General features: G+C 45.2%; 1 protein-coding gene across 1 annotated transcript in view; it reads left to right on the forward strand.

Moving 5' to 3' along the window:
* The first annotated feature begins 5,167 nt into the window (after window positions 1-5,167).
* Window positions 5,168-13,652, forward strand: part of CLUH (CLUH binding protein of NUMT mRNA) — a 74,616-nt gene continuing 66,131 nt past the window's right edge. Inside the window, exon 1 of the mRNA XM_032967643.2 lies at window positions 5,168-5,498. Within this exon, the coding sequence (XP_032823534.2) occupies window positions 5,399-5,498 (100 nt within the window). The 5' untranslated portion in view covers window positions 5,168-5,398. The remainder of the gene's footprint in view (window positions 5,499-13,652) is intronic.

The following is a 13,652-nucleotide window of genomic DNA, read 5'->3' on the forward strand; positions in this document are numbered from 1 at the left end:
TACAGCTCGTCGAGATGAGTCGATTGCCGCATCGCCGACCATCAACAGACTAAAAATTACTCCATCACGGACATTATGCGAGAGCCGGGGTACCGCAATGAGGTTCAAATAATACATTATTTAAATGCATGCCTATACAGGTCACCATACATAACGTGTACGCAGACAATAACAGGTAGTCCTATTTTATTGCATGCAAACGACAGGATGTACAAAAGCAGTGTGCATACATAATGTACCCTTCCCGGCATTGTCATTTATATTCATTCATTAATCACCCCCCCCCCCCCCTTCGCACAAGAAGGGCTCACAAGTGACGTCATCACATCTACCACTATTTAAGGAACGAAACAGGAGGATTTCTCCACAAATCTGGCTGTCGCCTGATGAAGCTAATTGTCATTACTGGCGAAACGTCGTACTCTGTAAATGTTGTGGATTTGCTCTCCAACACGTCGGTGTGCTGTACTAGTAACGAACTGGCACGTTCTGTTTACGTGACAACCCTAATTGGCTGTCGGGTGGTGGTGGGTTTAATGACACATATTTACACGTTCTAACCCAAAAAAACCCATTTAATGTGGCTGTTTGGAATGCTACATGTCACTGTAGTTAGCTTTAGCCAATAATTTAACTCGGGTTGCTGGATACCTCGTGCAGTGTGCTAACCACTATGTCACTGTTCATTTGCTGTAATTGGCTGTTTGAAATGTCAGTTCTCTTTTACAAAAGGTGCAGATTTTTCAGATTTGCAGTTTTCTGCTTTTGATATGCAAGTGGGATAAAGTGCATTTCTCATTCCAATTCTTAGACGTAAATCTGAACAATGTTTGAGTATTGCCAATAAGTAGAGTTTACTGGGCTAATTGGAACCAATTATCAACTGAAGTCATCTTGTACCGCAGAACGAAACCTTTATGGTGGTCAAAAAAGCTCGAAATAACAAATATATTTAACCTGCATACTAATAATATAATTTGACACGGATTGGTAAATCATTGTATTTGGAGAAGATTGGTAGACATTGTTCTGCTGACTTAGATTATTACTAATATTGCATGACTGATAGATGGAGGCAAGGATATATAAAATATCAACATTTAAATCTTGACAAACCTGGTTAGAAAACTAAATAGATAAGGTGGTTGATGCAACCAATATTTTCCGGTTATTATTTTGACTAAAAAAAACCACACAACCTGAACAAAACGTGATGTTCCCTGTGCCTTATACAAAGATGCCGTTAACTGTGGTCACAAGGGTTTATTTTCACCCCCATTCAAGTGGAGACAACCAGCTTTTGGTACGGCTCCAACCTGGTGACGTGGGACCAGATCAGTTGGACTGGCTTGAATCAGATCCAGCTGAAACCCGTATTGCGAGGAACGACCCTGGGCTCCAGCTCGGTTCAATAAAGAAAACTATTTCAACAGTGTAAACATTCCTTAAAGTAAAGTAAGAGTGCTGAAAAATCCCATGATGATGACTCAACTTATGGTTTATTGTAAGAGGTGATAAAAACACGTAAACTTTACAGCACCCAATTGCAAGGCAGAAGCATGGAATTAACTTCCACCTCTTATACGTTTTACCACTGTCAGATTGACTAACTTGACACCAGGGACAGGGCCTTACTTTTCACAGCTGTTACCGCTGGTCGCTTTACTGTGTATATGCAATCTTTGATTTAAAGCTTTCGTGACTGCAGGGATTCATATTCTTGGTTCTTTCGGTAAATTCACGTAGAAGGGAAACAATAAAATAACAATATATTATTTTTATTATTTTTGAAATATTTAATATAAATAATAAAAGTATATTATTTTATTGTTTCCCTTCTACGTGACTTTACCGAAAGAACCAAGAATATATATGCAATCTTGTTGAATACGATCAGTGCAATTATAGTGTTTTATGTTTCAACACTTGCGTATGACAATACGCTCAGGAGGTAAGTGCCAATGTCGAGGCCTGCTAGCCACGAGATGGCTGCAGGAGACTGTCCTTTAACCCCCAATTCCTACACTGCCCCCCACCTTAAACTTTTGGATAGCCATATGCCGTGTCCCCTCAAACACCTTCCAGGGACCCTTTGGCTCCGCAACATGGCCCCTCCCCCCATGTCCACGTGTTCCCCAGCTACAAAGGTCAACGTACTTGGAGGACATTTCGTACAATCATGAAAGCTTTCAAACTGCTGCACGATACCTGCACAATACCTACGATAACAATCGTGGTAGCGCAGATGCTGGAGGCCAGAATGCCAGAGTTGCTTCTTCAGTATGCAAGGGACACTTGAAATCTCAACACGTTGAATACATTATCTGATCTAAAACCACAAATTTGAACAATGCCAAACTGTTCTCGCTGGAAAGTCATCAGCTATTGCTCAGCCCGCTTCAAAGAGTTAGGGTGTGTTTGTTAATTAAGTTATGCTGGGTCTGAGTTGAATATTTAATATAAAAACGTGCGGTTTGCCGTGGTGTGTTTCATTATTCCTCTCAGCGGTGAGCAATTTCAGGCCTCAGGACATGGGCGGGTTGAGGGAAGAGCCAATGAGGTCATTGGTAAAGGGACTTTGTTGAGAAGAAATCTTCACTTCTTGTCATAATTGCACATTTTCTGTCACCATCACAACAATACCATGTTCGTGTTATGATGTTACGTTACATCCTGGGTAGAGTGCTGTACATATATAAGTATAGATATAATTTGGCAAAATTGCATTAACAAATTGTCACCGACGAAAGGCACGTGTTTTTGATGATATGAACACACCCGTATGTAAATTAAGTCTTCTTGTTGTGTTGATATTTAATACATTTCAAGAGTAGGAAGTTCCTGTGTTACATTGTGTTGTGTAGGGCATTAGCACGCTCAAGTGCATATGCACTGCAAGAGTATGCCAACAGACTTTCAATTTTAGACACATCGAGAGATGTGATGGTGAAAACCTGAAGAAACTTTTAAAAGGCACAGCGGTAGACTGCAGCGATTAAGATGGACAAATAGTATAATATTAACCGAGAGTACAATATACAAATGTATAATACCAATGTTGTGTAGCGTCATTATCGACGTCACACATTCAGCGATGGGTAAGAACGGCATCGATCGGCTCTAATGTGCTTAAGCTAACTCGGGTTTTCACTCGGCACGCAATGCGTTTCAATTTGATTCTCGGTGAGCATCGAGTCGCCAATAAAGAAGACGTACAGTCGCGTTGAAAGGTGCACAGGAAATGTATTTCAGCAGTGCACATTTTTTGTTTTTTTGTAGGGATCGCCGCATCTAATTCGTCTGCTCCAGCAATTCTGAACTCCCTTCCCGTGTTCCGCCTCCATCCCAGGCAGCCAGACTTGTTTGTTTCCATGTCTATGAAGTCTCCGCCTAATCTGCGACCTTTGACACGCTTGTTTTAAAACAACATGGCATTTGAACGCAATACTGTCTGTCCTCCTAAGATCCGTTTGTCTGATACAGAAAACAAGAGGCGGTTGTCATGTGCATACTATTCTCACAATCCCATTACTCGGGACCACCAAAAGTAATCAGTTACACCTCTCCCCAACCTATTCCGAAGTCTGGGTGGCTACGGGCGGCAGCCACGAACAACAGAGTTGTGTTGTAAAGGAGCCCAGCCAGCCAGAAAACTGGAGGCATAGATTTAGAAAAAAAAATATATACCGTAGTTAAGTAAGGGGCCGTCCATAAATGACGTCACGCGATTTTGGACGATTTTGACCCCCCCCCCCCTTCGTCACACGGCGTCACAAAAAGTCAGACCCCCTCAAATATGACGTCACAAAGCTCTGCCCCCCCCACAAAATAAAACATGCTTCAAATCGCTTTAAACTATTGCCATTGTAGTGCGTATTTAATGTGCCGCTGCACTCTTATGTTGTAGGAGAAAACATTTATTAAACAGTCTATTTGATTAAATTTTCTTGCTGTGGTTTTCACACCTGATGATGATTGCTTGTGTTGCAGTCGAAACGTCGTGAGAATTTTTTTATTGTTTTATATTTTTATTATTTTATTGTTTCCCTTCTACGTGGTGACTTTTACCGAAAGAACCAATAATATGAATGCCTGCAGTCACGAAAGCTTTAAATCAACATTTAGAACGTGTTGTCTGTATTTATTTAAAGTTGCGCATTTTGATGTGACGTCACATTTCTCAACCCCCCCCCCCCCATCGTCACAAATTTCTGACCCCCCCCCTAGGTGCGTGACGTCATTTATGGACGGCCCTTAATGTATACACAGCTGTCAACCCATACGGTTTAGCAGTATTCTTGTACAGTGAAATTGAGTTTTCAGGTCCATACGGCTTACAGCAAGTTTCAATTTGGGCAAACATTTTTTTGTCTATTTGTTTGTGTTTCTCCCTTGTGATGGGACTTTGTAAGATGAGATTTATAAGGGGCACGGGGTCACCAATAAGGTCTGCATTGGTCTGTCTAATAAGGCAGGGCACTGATAAGGGGTTAACAGCTATGTGTATGCAGTAAAAACAAACTCCAAAAACATAGCGAGAAAGCTATATATTTTTTTCACCTGATGACGATTGCTTGTGTTGCGATCGAAACGGCGCGGCTTATTTATTTATTTATTATTTTTCTATCTACGTGGCTTTACCGAAAGACCCAAAGAATATGAATTCCTGCAGTGACGAAAGCTTTAAGCCATATATTATTATTATTAGGCCTCAATGGGGTGTTTTAAGGAAGACAATGATCTTCTATGGCTTGACATCTTAAGGGTGAGCATTAAAATCCCAAGAAAAACCTAACTAAACCCATCCCTCCAAAAAAATCCATTCGCAATGCATCCCAATACAGCGCGGCTACGCTGCATTTGGAATGCCTCCACTAATCCTACGAGTATGACTCTTGTGAAACCCAAGAGTCGCGAAGGGGGCGTGGAGAGTTAGCGAGGGGCGGGGCGTGAAGAGGGAGTGGGGCGTGAAGAGGGGGGCGGGGTGTGGAGAGGGGGGGGGGACGTGGAGGGGTGGGGCGTGGAGAGGAGGGCGGGTCGTAGGGAGGGCGGCGTGAAGAAGGGGGGTGACGGATGTGATAGAGGTGGGCGGGGCGTGGAGGGGGGACGTCCCCCCGATGGGCGTGCCCCGGTGGCCCCCCCAACTCCTTATAAGGGAGTGGGCATGAGCCTCGCGGGTGACGTCACGGCCTCCATGCTTGTGTCCGAGAGCTCTCGAACACGTGTGTTCAAGGGTATATCGCTGTGCGTGTGTCACCCGCCCGACCGCCCGCCCGCCTTGCTGCCTGCCTGCCTGCCTTGCTGCCTGCCTGCCTGTACCGCTCACCACGTTACTCGTCGTCGGCCGTCTGTCACTCGCGTTCACCGCCTACACACACGCACACACTAAAAAAGCACCATGGTGAGCAAAACGGAGGACAAGAAGCCGCTCTCGAAGCGCACGAAAAGTGCGGAGAAGGACGCGAAAAAAGACGAGTTGCAGGCGAATGGCTGCTGCGGTAAGAACCCCCGGTCCCGGGTGCACGGCGGGTCACTCGCGTCCTTACGAAACGTCGGGCGGCGTTCGCGTTACGTTACACGTGGAGTGATTTCCGCACACTGCGGCAGGTGGGAGAGTCTCGTGTGCTCGTCTGCTGCTGCTGCGGCGGCGGCGCTGTGTGTGTGTCTACTGTAGTTTGTTGTTGGTGCTCTCGTATCGAACTCAGGTGTCCTGCACCCGGTGTGTTGGTGGTGGGTTATCGGCCACACTGTGTTGTTGGGCGATGGGTTCACCACGGTGCGACCGTTTTAACCACCCTGGGGGTGTGTGATGGATGGTCATGACATATTCCGGCATCACACCGTTACACCTGGGCGTTTGTGGCACGAGAGGTGAGAGAGGACGGCAAAGGCAGTGTGTGGTGTTGTCTCAAATGTGGAGCAATCCCTAGCCCCCCCCCCCACGGGTCGACGATGGAAGATAGATGATGGTGAAGATGTTTAATGAAGATCGTGGATGCTGCTGGTGGGTGTTGTAACCGCGGTTTCATAAGCAGGGATTGTGGGTGTGTGTGGTGTGCCTTTTAATAACCTTCCGCAGCTGGGCACAATTATACGAATGTGGTGAACTTCTCCGATGCAAACAAAACACTCGCTGCTCGCGTTTCTGAACAGAATAACGTTGCGTGTGAATGCTTTGCACAATCACCCTCCAACTTGTCCATCAGCAAATGTGACTCGCAGCTCGCTCGTCTTTAGGCCCTGCAAAGTGTCGAGATGAGACGAAACGAGCTTCTTGGCTTGGGTTGGTTCTCGCTGTCGGGCCCACATCACCACATTGTGTGTAAAGTATGTTGAACTTCTTTTCGCACCGTACGTAGCCAACCGTGCAAATTAGGAGGTGCCAATTGGGTGGGGGGACGGACAACAAATCTAAAGACAAAAATCAGTTCTAAAGAAATTAGTTTTCAATCTAGACTTGAAAGTGAGAAACTCCAGTGGCGTCCGACTATCGTAAGGGATATCGCATGCACGTAACCGTACAGGTATTTTAACAATCCTCTTGAGACCTTCAGCTGAGAGCGAAACTCTCAGTCCGCTGAGACGAGAAGGTTTGATTTTTTTAATGGGACCTTGATTTAAACAAGCCTCTCCTAATAATGTCTAGGTCATTTCCCAATGCTGGAACTAGCTCTTGCCACGCCACGTCGCTTGTGTGACCACTTGTTTGGCCATACTTCCCCACCACATCACGGGATCTGTTTTGTTTTGCTTCTGTGCCAGTATCAAGATACGTGTTACCCCTTTCTGGCAATGCAACAGGTGTTAATATGTTCAGGTGCGCATTAACCGCACGTGCTCGTGGCAAACGTGCAAACAAACATGCTCCGATAATAATATATGCATTGACTTTCAAACCGATTGGCCTGCGTCTGTTAAGATATCTCTCGCCACTGACGTTAGCCGTGAGTGGGCCCAAAGTGCAATGTGCCCAACCCTCTCACAACATGGTACTGTACAGAGTGGTCCAGATGTCTTGTGACCCCCCCTCCCCCATTTACCACATGAATATGCAAAGAGGGGGGGGGGAGTGTTAGGGGTCAATCAGATTTGGGGGTCACAAGGCATCTGGACCGCGCTGTACCATACTGTACTGCACGTGGCCACAGCCACACTGCTAATGTCACCCACGCGGACTGCCTACAGTGGTGCTGTTGGGGGTGCTGTGTGTGTGCGTGTTTGTGAGCTCCTTCGCGCATGGCCCTGACCTCAAGGTCACCAACACACCTCAAGGTCGCCAACATACCTGTGGTTTGAAAGGCAAGCCGCTGGGTGGGCACTGCGCGCGTCACCATTCGCGATTCACGTGGTGGTACATCAGGTGTGTGCGTGCACACGTGGCATGCGTGTGTTTGACCTGCGATGTGCAAGATATGTCGCCACTGCCGTTGCCCCTCTGCATCGCAGGTCTTTTGAGCACACGCTTAGATCTTAAAGTGTATTTATCAAAACACATGTCTGCTAGTACTCTACGCGTTATGCTTACCTGTTTTTTGTTTTGTTTTATGTAACATTCATTCCACGCAAGCGAAATCAACGTAAACTTTTTTTATAAGGTGAGCGAGAATGTTGATGCACGGGAGGCTAGTCGTTATAATTGATGGCGGAGCGATTTTGATAACCACTCCACGGCAGATGAAAACATTAAATGCACAGAACGTTTTGTCAATCCAACACCGCCGTAGGTCCAAGGGGGTTGTGTGACCACACTTCACATGATGCTCAGTGCTCTGCATGCGAACCCAGCGAGCCGAGTTCGATTCGCGCTCACGACCAACACCGGTGACAATTATCGGAACCGGTCCTGGGCCTCCCCAAGTTCGACTCGGCCTCCTCAAACGAGTGCCTGGTGCGGCGTGTAAACGTCGCCACTGGGGAGACAAAGGCGGCCGGGCGTGGTGCAGGCCACTCCACTCCCTCGTGTGCCGTGCCGGCATTCATAGGGTGCTCGCTAACAGCACTTGCCCCAACAGTCTGTTCAGGCTGTAGGGGGGGGGGGATGCTCGTCTTTTACGATGCCGAGTTAAGTGGAAGTGGCTCGGGACCGGTTCGGATATCATTCACCACTGATGTTCGCCATGGCCCGGGAATCTAACTCGGGTTGCCGGGGTTCACAGTGCAGTGCGCGAACCTCTGCACCGATTCTTCACCCCGATAGCAGGTCTGGTTTTTCCGAATTATTTTCGTGCACTAACAGCGCCACTGTATTGAGCCATGCTTTCACACGAGCAGCAAAATGCCTCCAGCATGTGGGTTCAAAGTGTCTGGTTGTACATACAGGTTGGTCCAGATGTCTTGGGACCCCCCCCCCCCCATATGAATTGACCCCTACCTTTTTCCCCCCTTACATATGCATTTGTTTTAAATAAACGTTACTTAAAAAAAGTAGAATTTTGATTTAACGCTTTCGTGACTGCAGGGATTCAGTCTTGGTTCTTTCGGTAAAGTCACCACGTAGAAGGCAAACAATAAAATAATAAAAATATAAAACAATACAATTATCACGACGTTTCGACTGCAACACAAGCAATCATCACCAATGCTGGAACTAGCTGATGATTGCTTGTGTTGCAGTCGAAACGTCGTGATGATTTAATTGTTTATATTTTTATTATTTTATTGTTTCCCTTCTACGTGACGTTACCGAAAGAACCAAGAATATATTAAAAAAAAGTTAGTTTTAGATAATTAAATGGGTGGTCACAAGACATCTGGACCACGCTGTATAAAAGTGTTCACTTATAGGATCCACAAGGACCATCTTTTACCATGGCCCTGGAGTTGAAGATTGTGTGTGCGCGCGTGTTCTATGGCAGTTAGCTGATTTTCCATTCCAGGCGAAGGGATTCAACTCAAGTGGTTGATGGGGGGAAAAAACAACCGGACCGAGCTGGTGTTAGAAATAGATGTGGATTCCTGCATTAAAAATTTCGCAACATAGAACACGTCCGGAATTCTGTAAATGTGTTTTTAATACGGACCAGATGCGATTCATGTCTGTTACCATACTGGCAATGAGTTTTAAATGATCACAATCGGGGCCTATATGGCGAACTCCACTAATCGTACAACACAATTTGGTTTCTTTTCACAGTAAAACATATTCTGTCCACACTTGCTTACATGCCACACGTTTTGTGCAGTTGCAAGTCTAAAACAATGTTGACCGCATTGTGTTTTTTTTGTTGTGATGTGGAAAATGTATAAAATCTTATTTTGGGTATTAGGTTGTACTGTATCAAATTGCACTACATATGGTGAAGTACTATAAGCCGGGCAAATATGCATCGTTGAATAGTGTGTTAAAATACTTAGCATTGTGACCAGTAGTTTTTGTATCTCCTTGAAGACTTTTATCCATTATAAAAGCGCCGGCGTTCCGTTTGTCCGTTTTGTCCGTCAACTAAATAATTAGAGCCTTTCAGAATGCCTCAATCAAAAAGTTACTGAAAGTGGGGGACCTCCCCCTCTCCCCTCGGATGTGGGGGTGAAAAGTTGATCCAACAGGTTTACAACAATTGTCGCCCCCCCCCCAATTTAAATGTTGTTGTCGTATATGCCTACACCCCCTACATCCAAGAGTCCGTAAGTATCTTGGGGGAGAGGACATCAGTGGTGGCGACGGGCGAGGCGTTAAGTGCCGCTAGACTGAGCCCCTCTGCAGGAGCTAGAGTAAGGCCACAGGCTGCCGAAATTGTAGTATAATAATGGCAAAAAATACAGGACACTATTATTGGCAAGAGGCATAGAGGTTTAAAAATAAGCAAAGTCGAAATGGCACAAACGAAATGAGTGTCATGTCATTCCTAAAAGTGAGGCCCGCCGGGGCTCTGAATTATGCGAGCATGTTGATGTACAGTTGAAGAATGACCGATTTTTGCTTTAGAAAGGACAAAAACCCGGTACTGTAATGTAAACTACGTTGGTTAAATTTTGTGAACAGGATATACTGTAAAAATAATGTTGAGTATTTTTTTGTAATAATTTAAACTATTTTATTTTTACCAGGTAGGGCCCACTGAGCTATAGAGCTATTTTTCAGAAGCGACCTGGCCACAAATGAAAGCTCAACAAAGTGAAATTTATAGCAGCCAAATACTCTAAACACATGTCACTTCTAAATGTGCGGGGGGGAAAAAACTGGAGGACCCGGATAAAAATCCACGCGACCACGGAGAGAACATGCAAACTCCAAATATACAGGCGTCAGGGTCGGGGATGGGGAATCCATTACCTCCTGTATACCAGGCAAGGGAGTTAACATCTCACCACTGTGGCATCCATAATAATGCGACCAACTTGTACAGCAAATGCCAAATATAGACAGAATTTATGGTACGGTTGTGCGCTGTATTTCTAGAATGTTGAAGGGGAAAGTTGTGAATCTTTTACTTGCACTGTCTACTGTGACTAATCATTCAGAAACAAGGGCATTGACCAACATATGAAGCAAACTGAAAATTGTGCAAAGAAGCGTAGAGATATGCACGCTTGGAATTACATTGAGAGACAGAAAGAGGAAGCGGTAATTATAGAACGTAGCTTGATTACACAATTCAAAATGTTAACAAAAGTATATACTATATATGTTGAACTTATTTTGCACTGTGCGTAGCAAACCGTGCTAATCAGAGGTGTGGGGGTGGGACGACAAACTAAACACAAAAAAAGCGTTTAAAAAAAACTAGCTTTCAATCTGGATTTAATTCCATGCGGAGGAACTCTGTAAGAATGGTCGTCCTGCTTGGGCAGGGACGCTTCGTTGGGAGGGATCATGGGCGATGTCCAAGAATAATGACGGAGTGGTAGCCAAGGAATCAAATTGCACAGAAGACGTCCACAGGGACACGTGGAGCCGATTTAAAAGTGAGCTGAGGTGCAGCTGCACGGTGGATTTTTTTTCTACATCACGTGATCGTCTCAAAGATGTCGACGGCTTGGGTTAGGCGTTCTTCCAACAGTGGTTTTTTAAAATCAATTTTATGAGACTGGAGCTGTTGACACAGAGGTGTTTGATAAGCATAGTAAAAGCCACTACATTCGTGGCCTGGAGGTCACAAGTTGGACATTTAAGTCAACCTTATATATGTACATTCCCACGTGGCTTTCTCATGGTCCACACGGATTGGTATTAGGGTGCGCTAACTATGCTGGGAATATTGGGGGAACAGCAGAGTTGGTAGCTCTCGACTCCATATCTCTGTCTTGGTATCCGACAACCAGTCTCTACAAGCCTCTGTGGCTTTGGTGCTTAGCAAGAATGTAATGATTCACTCCTCACCGTGCACTCGGTAGGGACAATTCAGGGTTACGATTTGATTCGAGGAATTTGTTTTTCGTCCTGATTTGTTATCCTCTCTTTGTATTTGTATTGCCTGTCTTATATGTTAAGTGGTCTCGTCTTCGCGTCTTGTTGAGTCTATTATCCGAAAAGTAGTTTAGTGTGTAATTTGAGTAGATTATCTTTAGACACGCTGTTGAACTTCTTTCGCACCGTACGTGGCCAACCGTGTTATTCGGAGTTGCGGGGTGAGGACAACAAACTAAGCACAAAGAGCAGTTTGAAAGAAACGAGTTTTCATACTATCTTTAAAAGTGCATAGCTCCAGTGGCTTCCAAATATCGGAAGGAAGAGCGTTCCAGACGGCTGCAGAAGCACATCTGAAAGCGCACGATGCAGTATCCCGAGCTTATGAATTGATTTTAATGGATTAATAGTTACATTCCGAGTACTTACTGCAAATAAGTATTTGAAGTCCCGTGTGTGGTATTAAGCAATAAGCGTTTGTGTGTCTTGTTACTGCATGCCTGCATTTGTTCTATAATAGCTGCAGTATTGTGAACTCCACATACGTAGTGATGCTTGCCAGAGTGCTGTTTTCCACAAACCTAAACTGACCGGGTTGGTGAAGTATGGTCAAAAACAACCAGAAAGGCTCTAGCCGTGCGGGGGGGAGGTCTTCATCCAGCAGTGGATTGACAAAGGTCCATACATTATTGTTTTATTTATCGGTGCATCGATTCGTCGGTTGTAATCGATACACCCGCAACGCATGCACCGAACCGTGATTATAAAGACTTTTTTTATTTTAACTTTGATAAAATCATCGTCCGGGCACGTTGCCCTTTGTCCCAGTGCCTTCAGTGCCGTGCGTGTGTGCTGCTCTGAAATCCACTCGCTTAAGTGGGTAGCTTGCAAAGTGCTGCCAAGTGACGATGCATTGTTTTCGTGCAGGTGACCAGTTTAACCACATACCAAGTAAGTGTAAAACAAACCATATAAACTCGCTTGGTGTAGGGCAAAGCAGCCTCAACATTTTATATTACACTGGATTATGTCACGCCATTGGGTTATCTAAACTTAGTTTGTGATGTTCTGTTCATGTTATTTCATGCATTTAAAGTGACATTTTGGGACCGTGCTGTATGCTTAAATCTGCACCCGCCCATTGCACACGTGACCAAATTGCCTGGAATGTGTTCCCCAATCTCAACATCTCCTGAAGCCAAGCTGGATTTTGGTGCCTGGATTAGTCATTGGATGGGTGACCAAGGCTGCGCGAAATACTCGTGTAATAGACATTGCAGGCAGTAGAGGGCAGCTACAGCAGGCCATTTTTGCCAGTATTAAAAGTATGAAAAATAAGAGTCTTTGTCGTCGCTTTTTTGGCGTTCTCTGGTCTGGCACTGGTGAGACTAGGCCGTAAAGAAGTGTGTCTCTGGTGTAGGCCAATCAATTTTAAAGACAATGCCCATAGATTATAATTATCAGAGCACGTTTGTTTGTTTGCATGTTCACCACAAGTACTGTGTGTGGATAATGCCGACTTTATTCCTTGCAAAGAGGTTTCTGTTTGGTGTTTGAACATCGAGCAAAATACGTTCTGCTGCAGTTTGACCAACTCTACACCTTGACCAGCACGGTCAGGAATTATTCAAATATCCCCCCAAGGCTTGGAGAGGCCCCTTATCCAGAGGTGGATTGACAAAAAAACTTGCAGCTCTCATTGTACCCCACCCCCAAACAACAAAAACAAAAGGTTGGATTTGTATAGCATCAGGATGCTGCTGCCTCTCGAGAAGATGTTACAGAAAGTCGGATATCCGCAGCCACGTGTGACTTTTATACTGGCTCCTAAAATTCCATCGATTGGCTTCTCACTTCCTGGTACTGGTTTCAGACTTGTGGCACTGGGAGTACAGTACCGTGTTTAGGGAAAGAACGTTAAACATTTACTCCGTTGCTAGCAGCCAACTGAAGATAATTCATCCCTGGCAGGTAACATTTTGCCACGGGTAACACGCCCCGATTGAGTAATGGCTCAACAGTAAACTGGATAAACTGGAGAAAATCCACAGCTTAATGGCCTCTAGACCACTGCGCTCACCACAGCACCAACAGGAGTAAGTTTCATGTGTGGTGTGCGCGTTCTGTTTTGTCACGGGTTGCATGCTGTACCACCTGCGGTTGTGCTCTTTGCATCGCAATTTTTCCAGTTGGGGAATGCGATTGTATAGGTAAAAACGGAAAAAAAACTCCAAACGAAAAGAAATTCCGGGGAGATGTTTCTGTGTTCACCCCACACGAACTGCCGGCAACTCCTCCGTTGGCC

This window comes from Petromyzon marinus, chromosome 38 (assembly GCF_048934315.1).
Source record: "Petromyzon marinus isolate PM22_M1 ecotype Great Lakes invasive population chromosome 38, UKy_Petmar_22M1.pri1.0, whole genome shotgun sequence".
NCBI classification, from domain to species: Eukaryota; Metazoa; Chordata; class Hyperoartia; order Petromyzontiformes; family Petromyzontidae; genus Petromyzon; species Petromyzon marinus.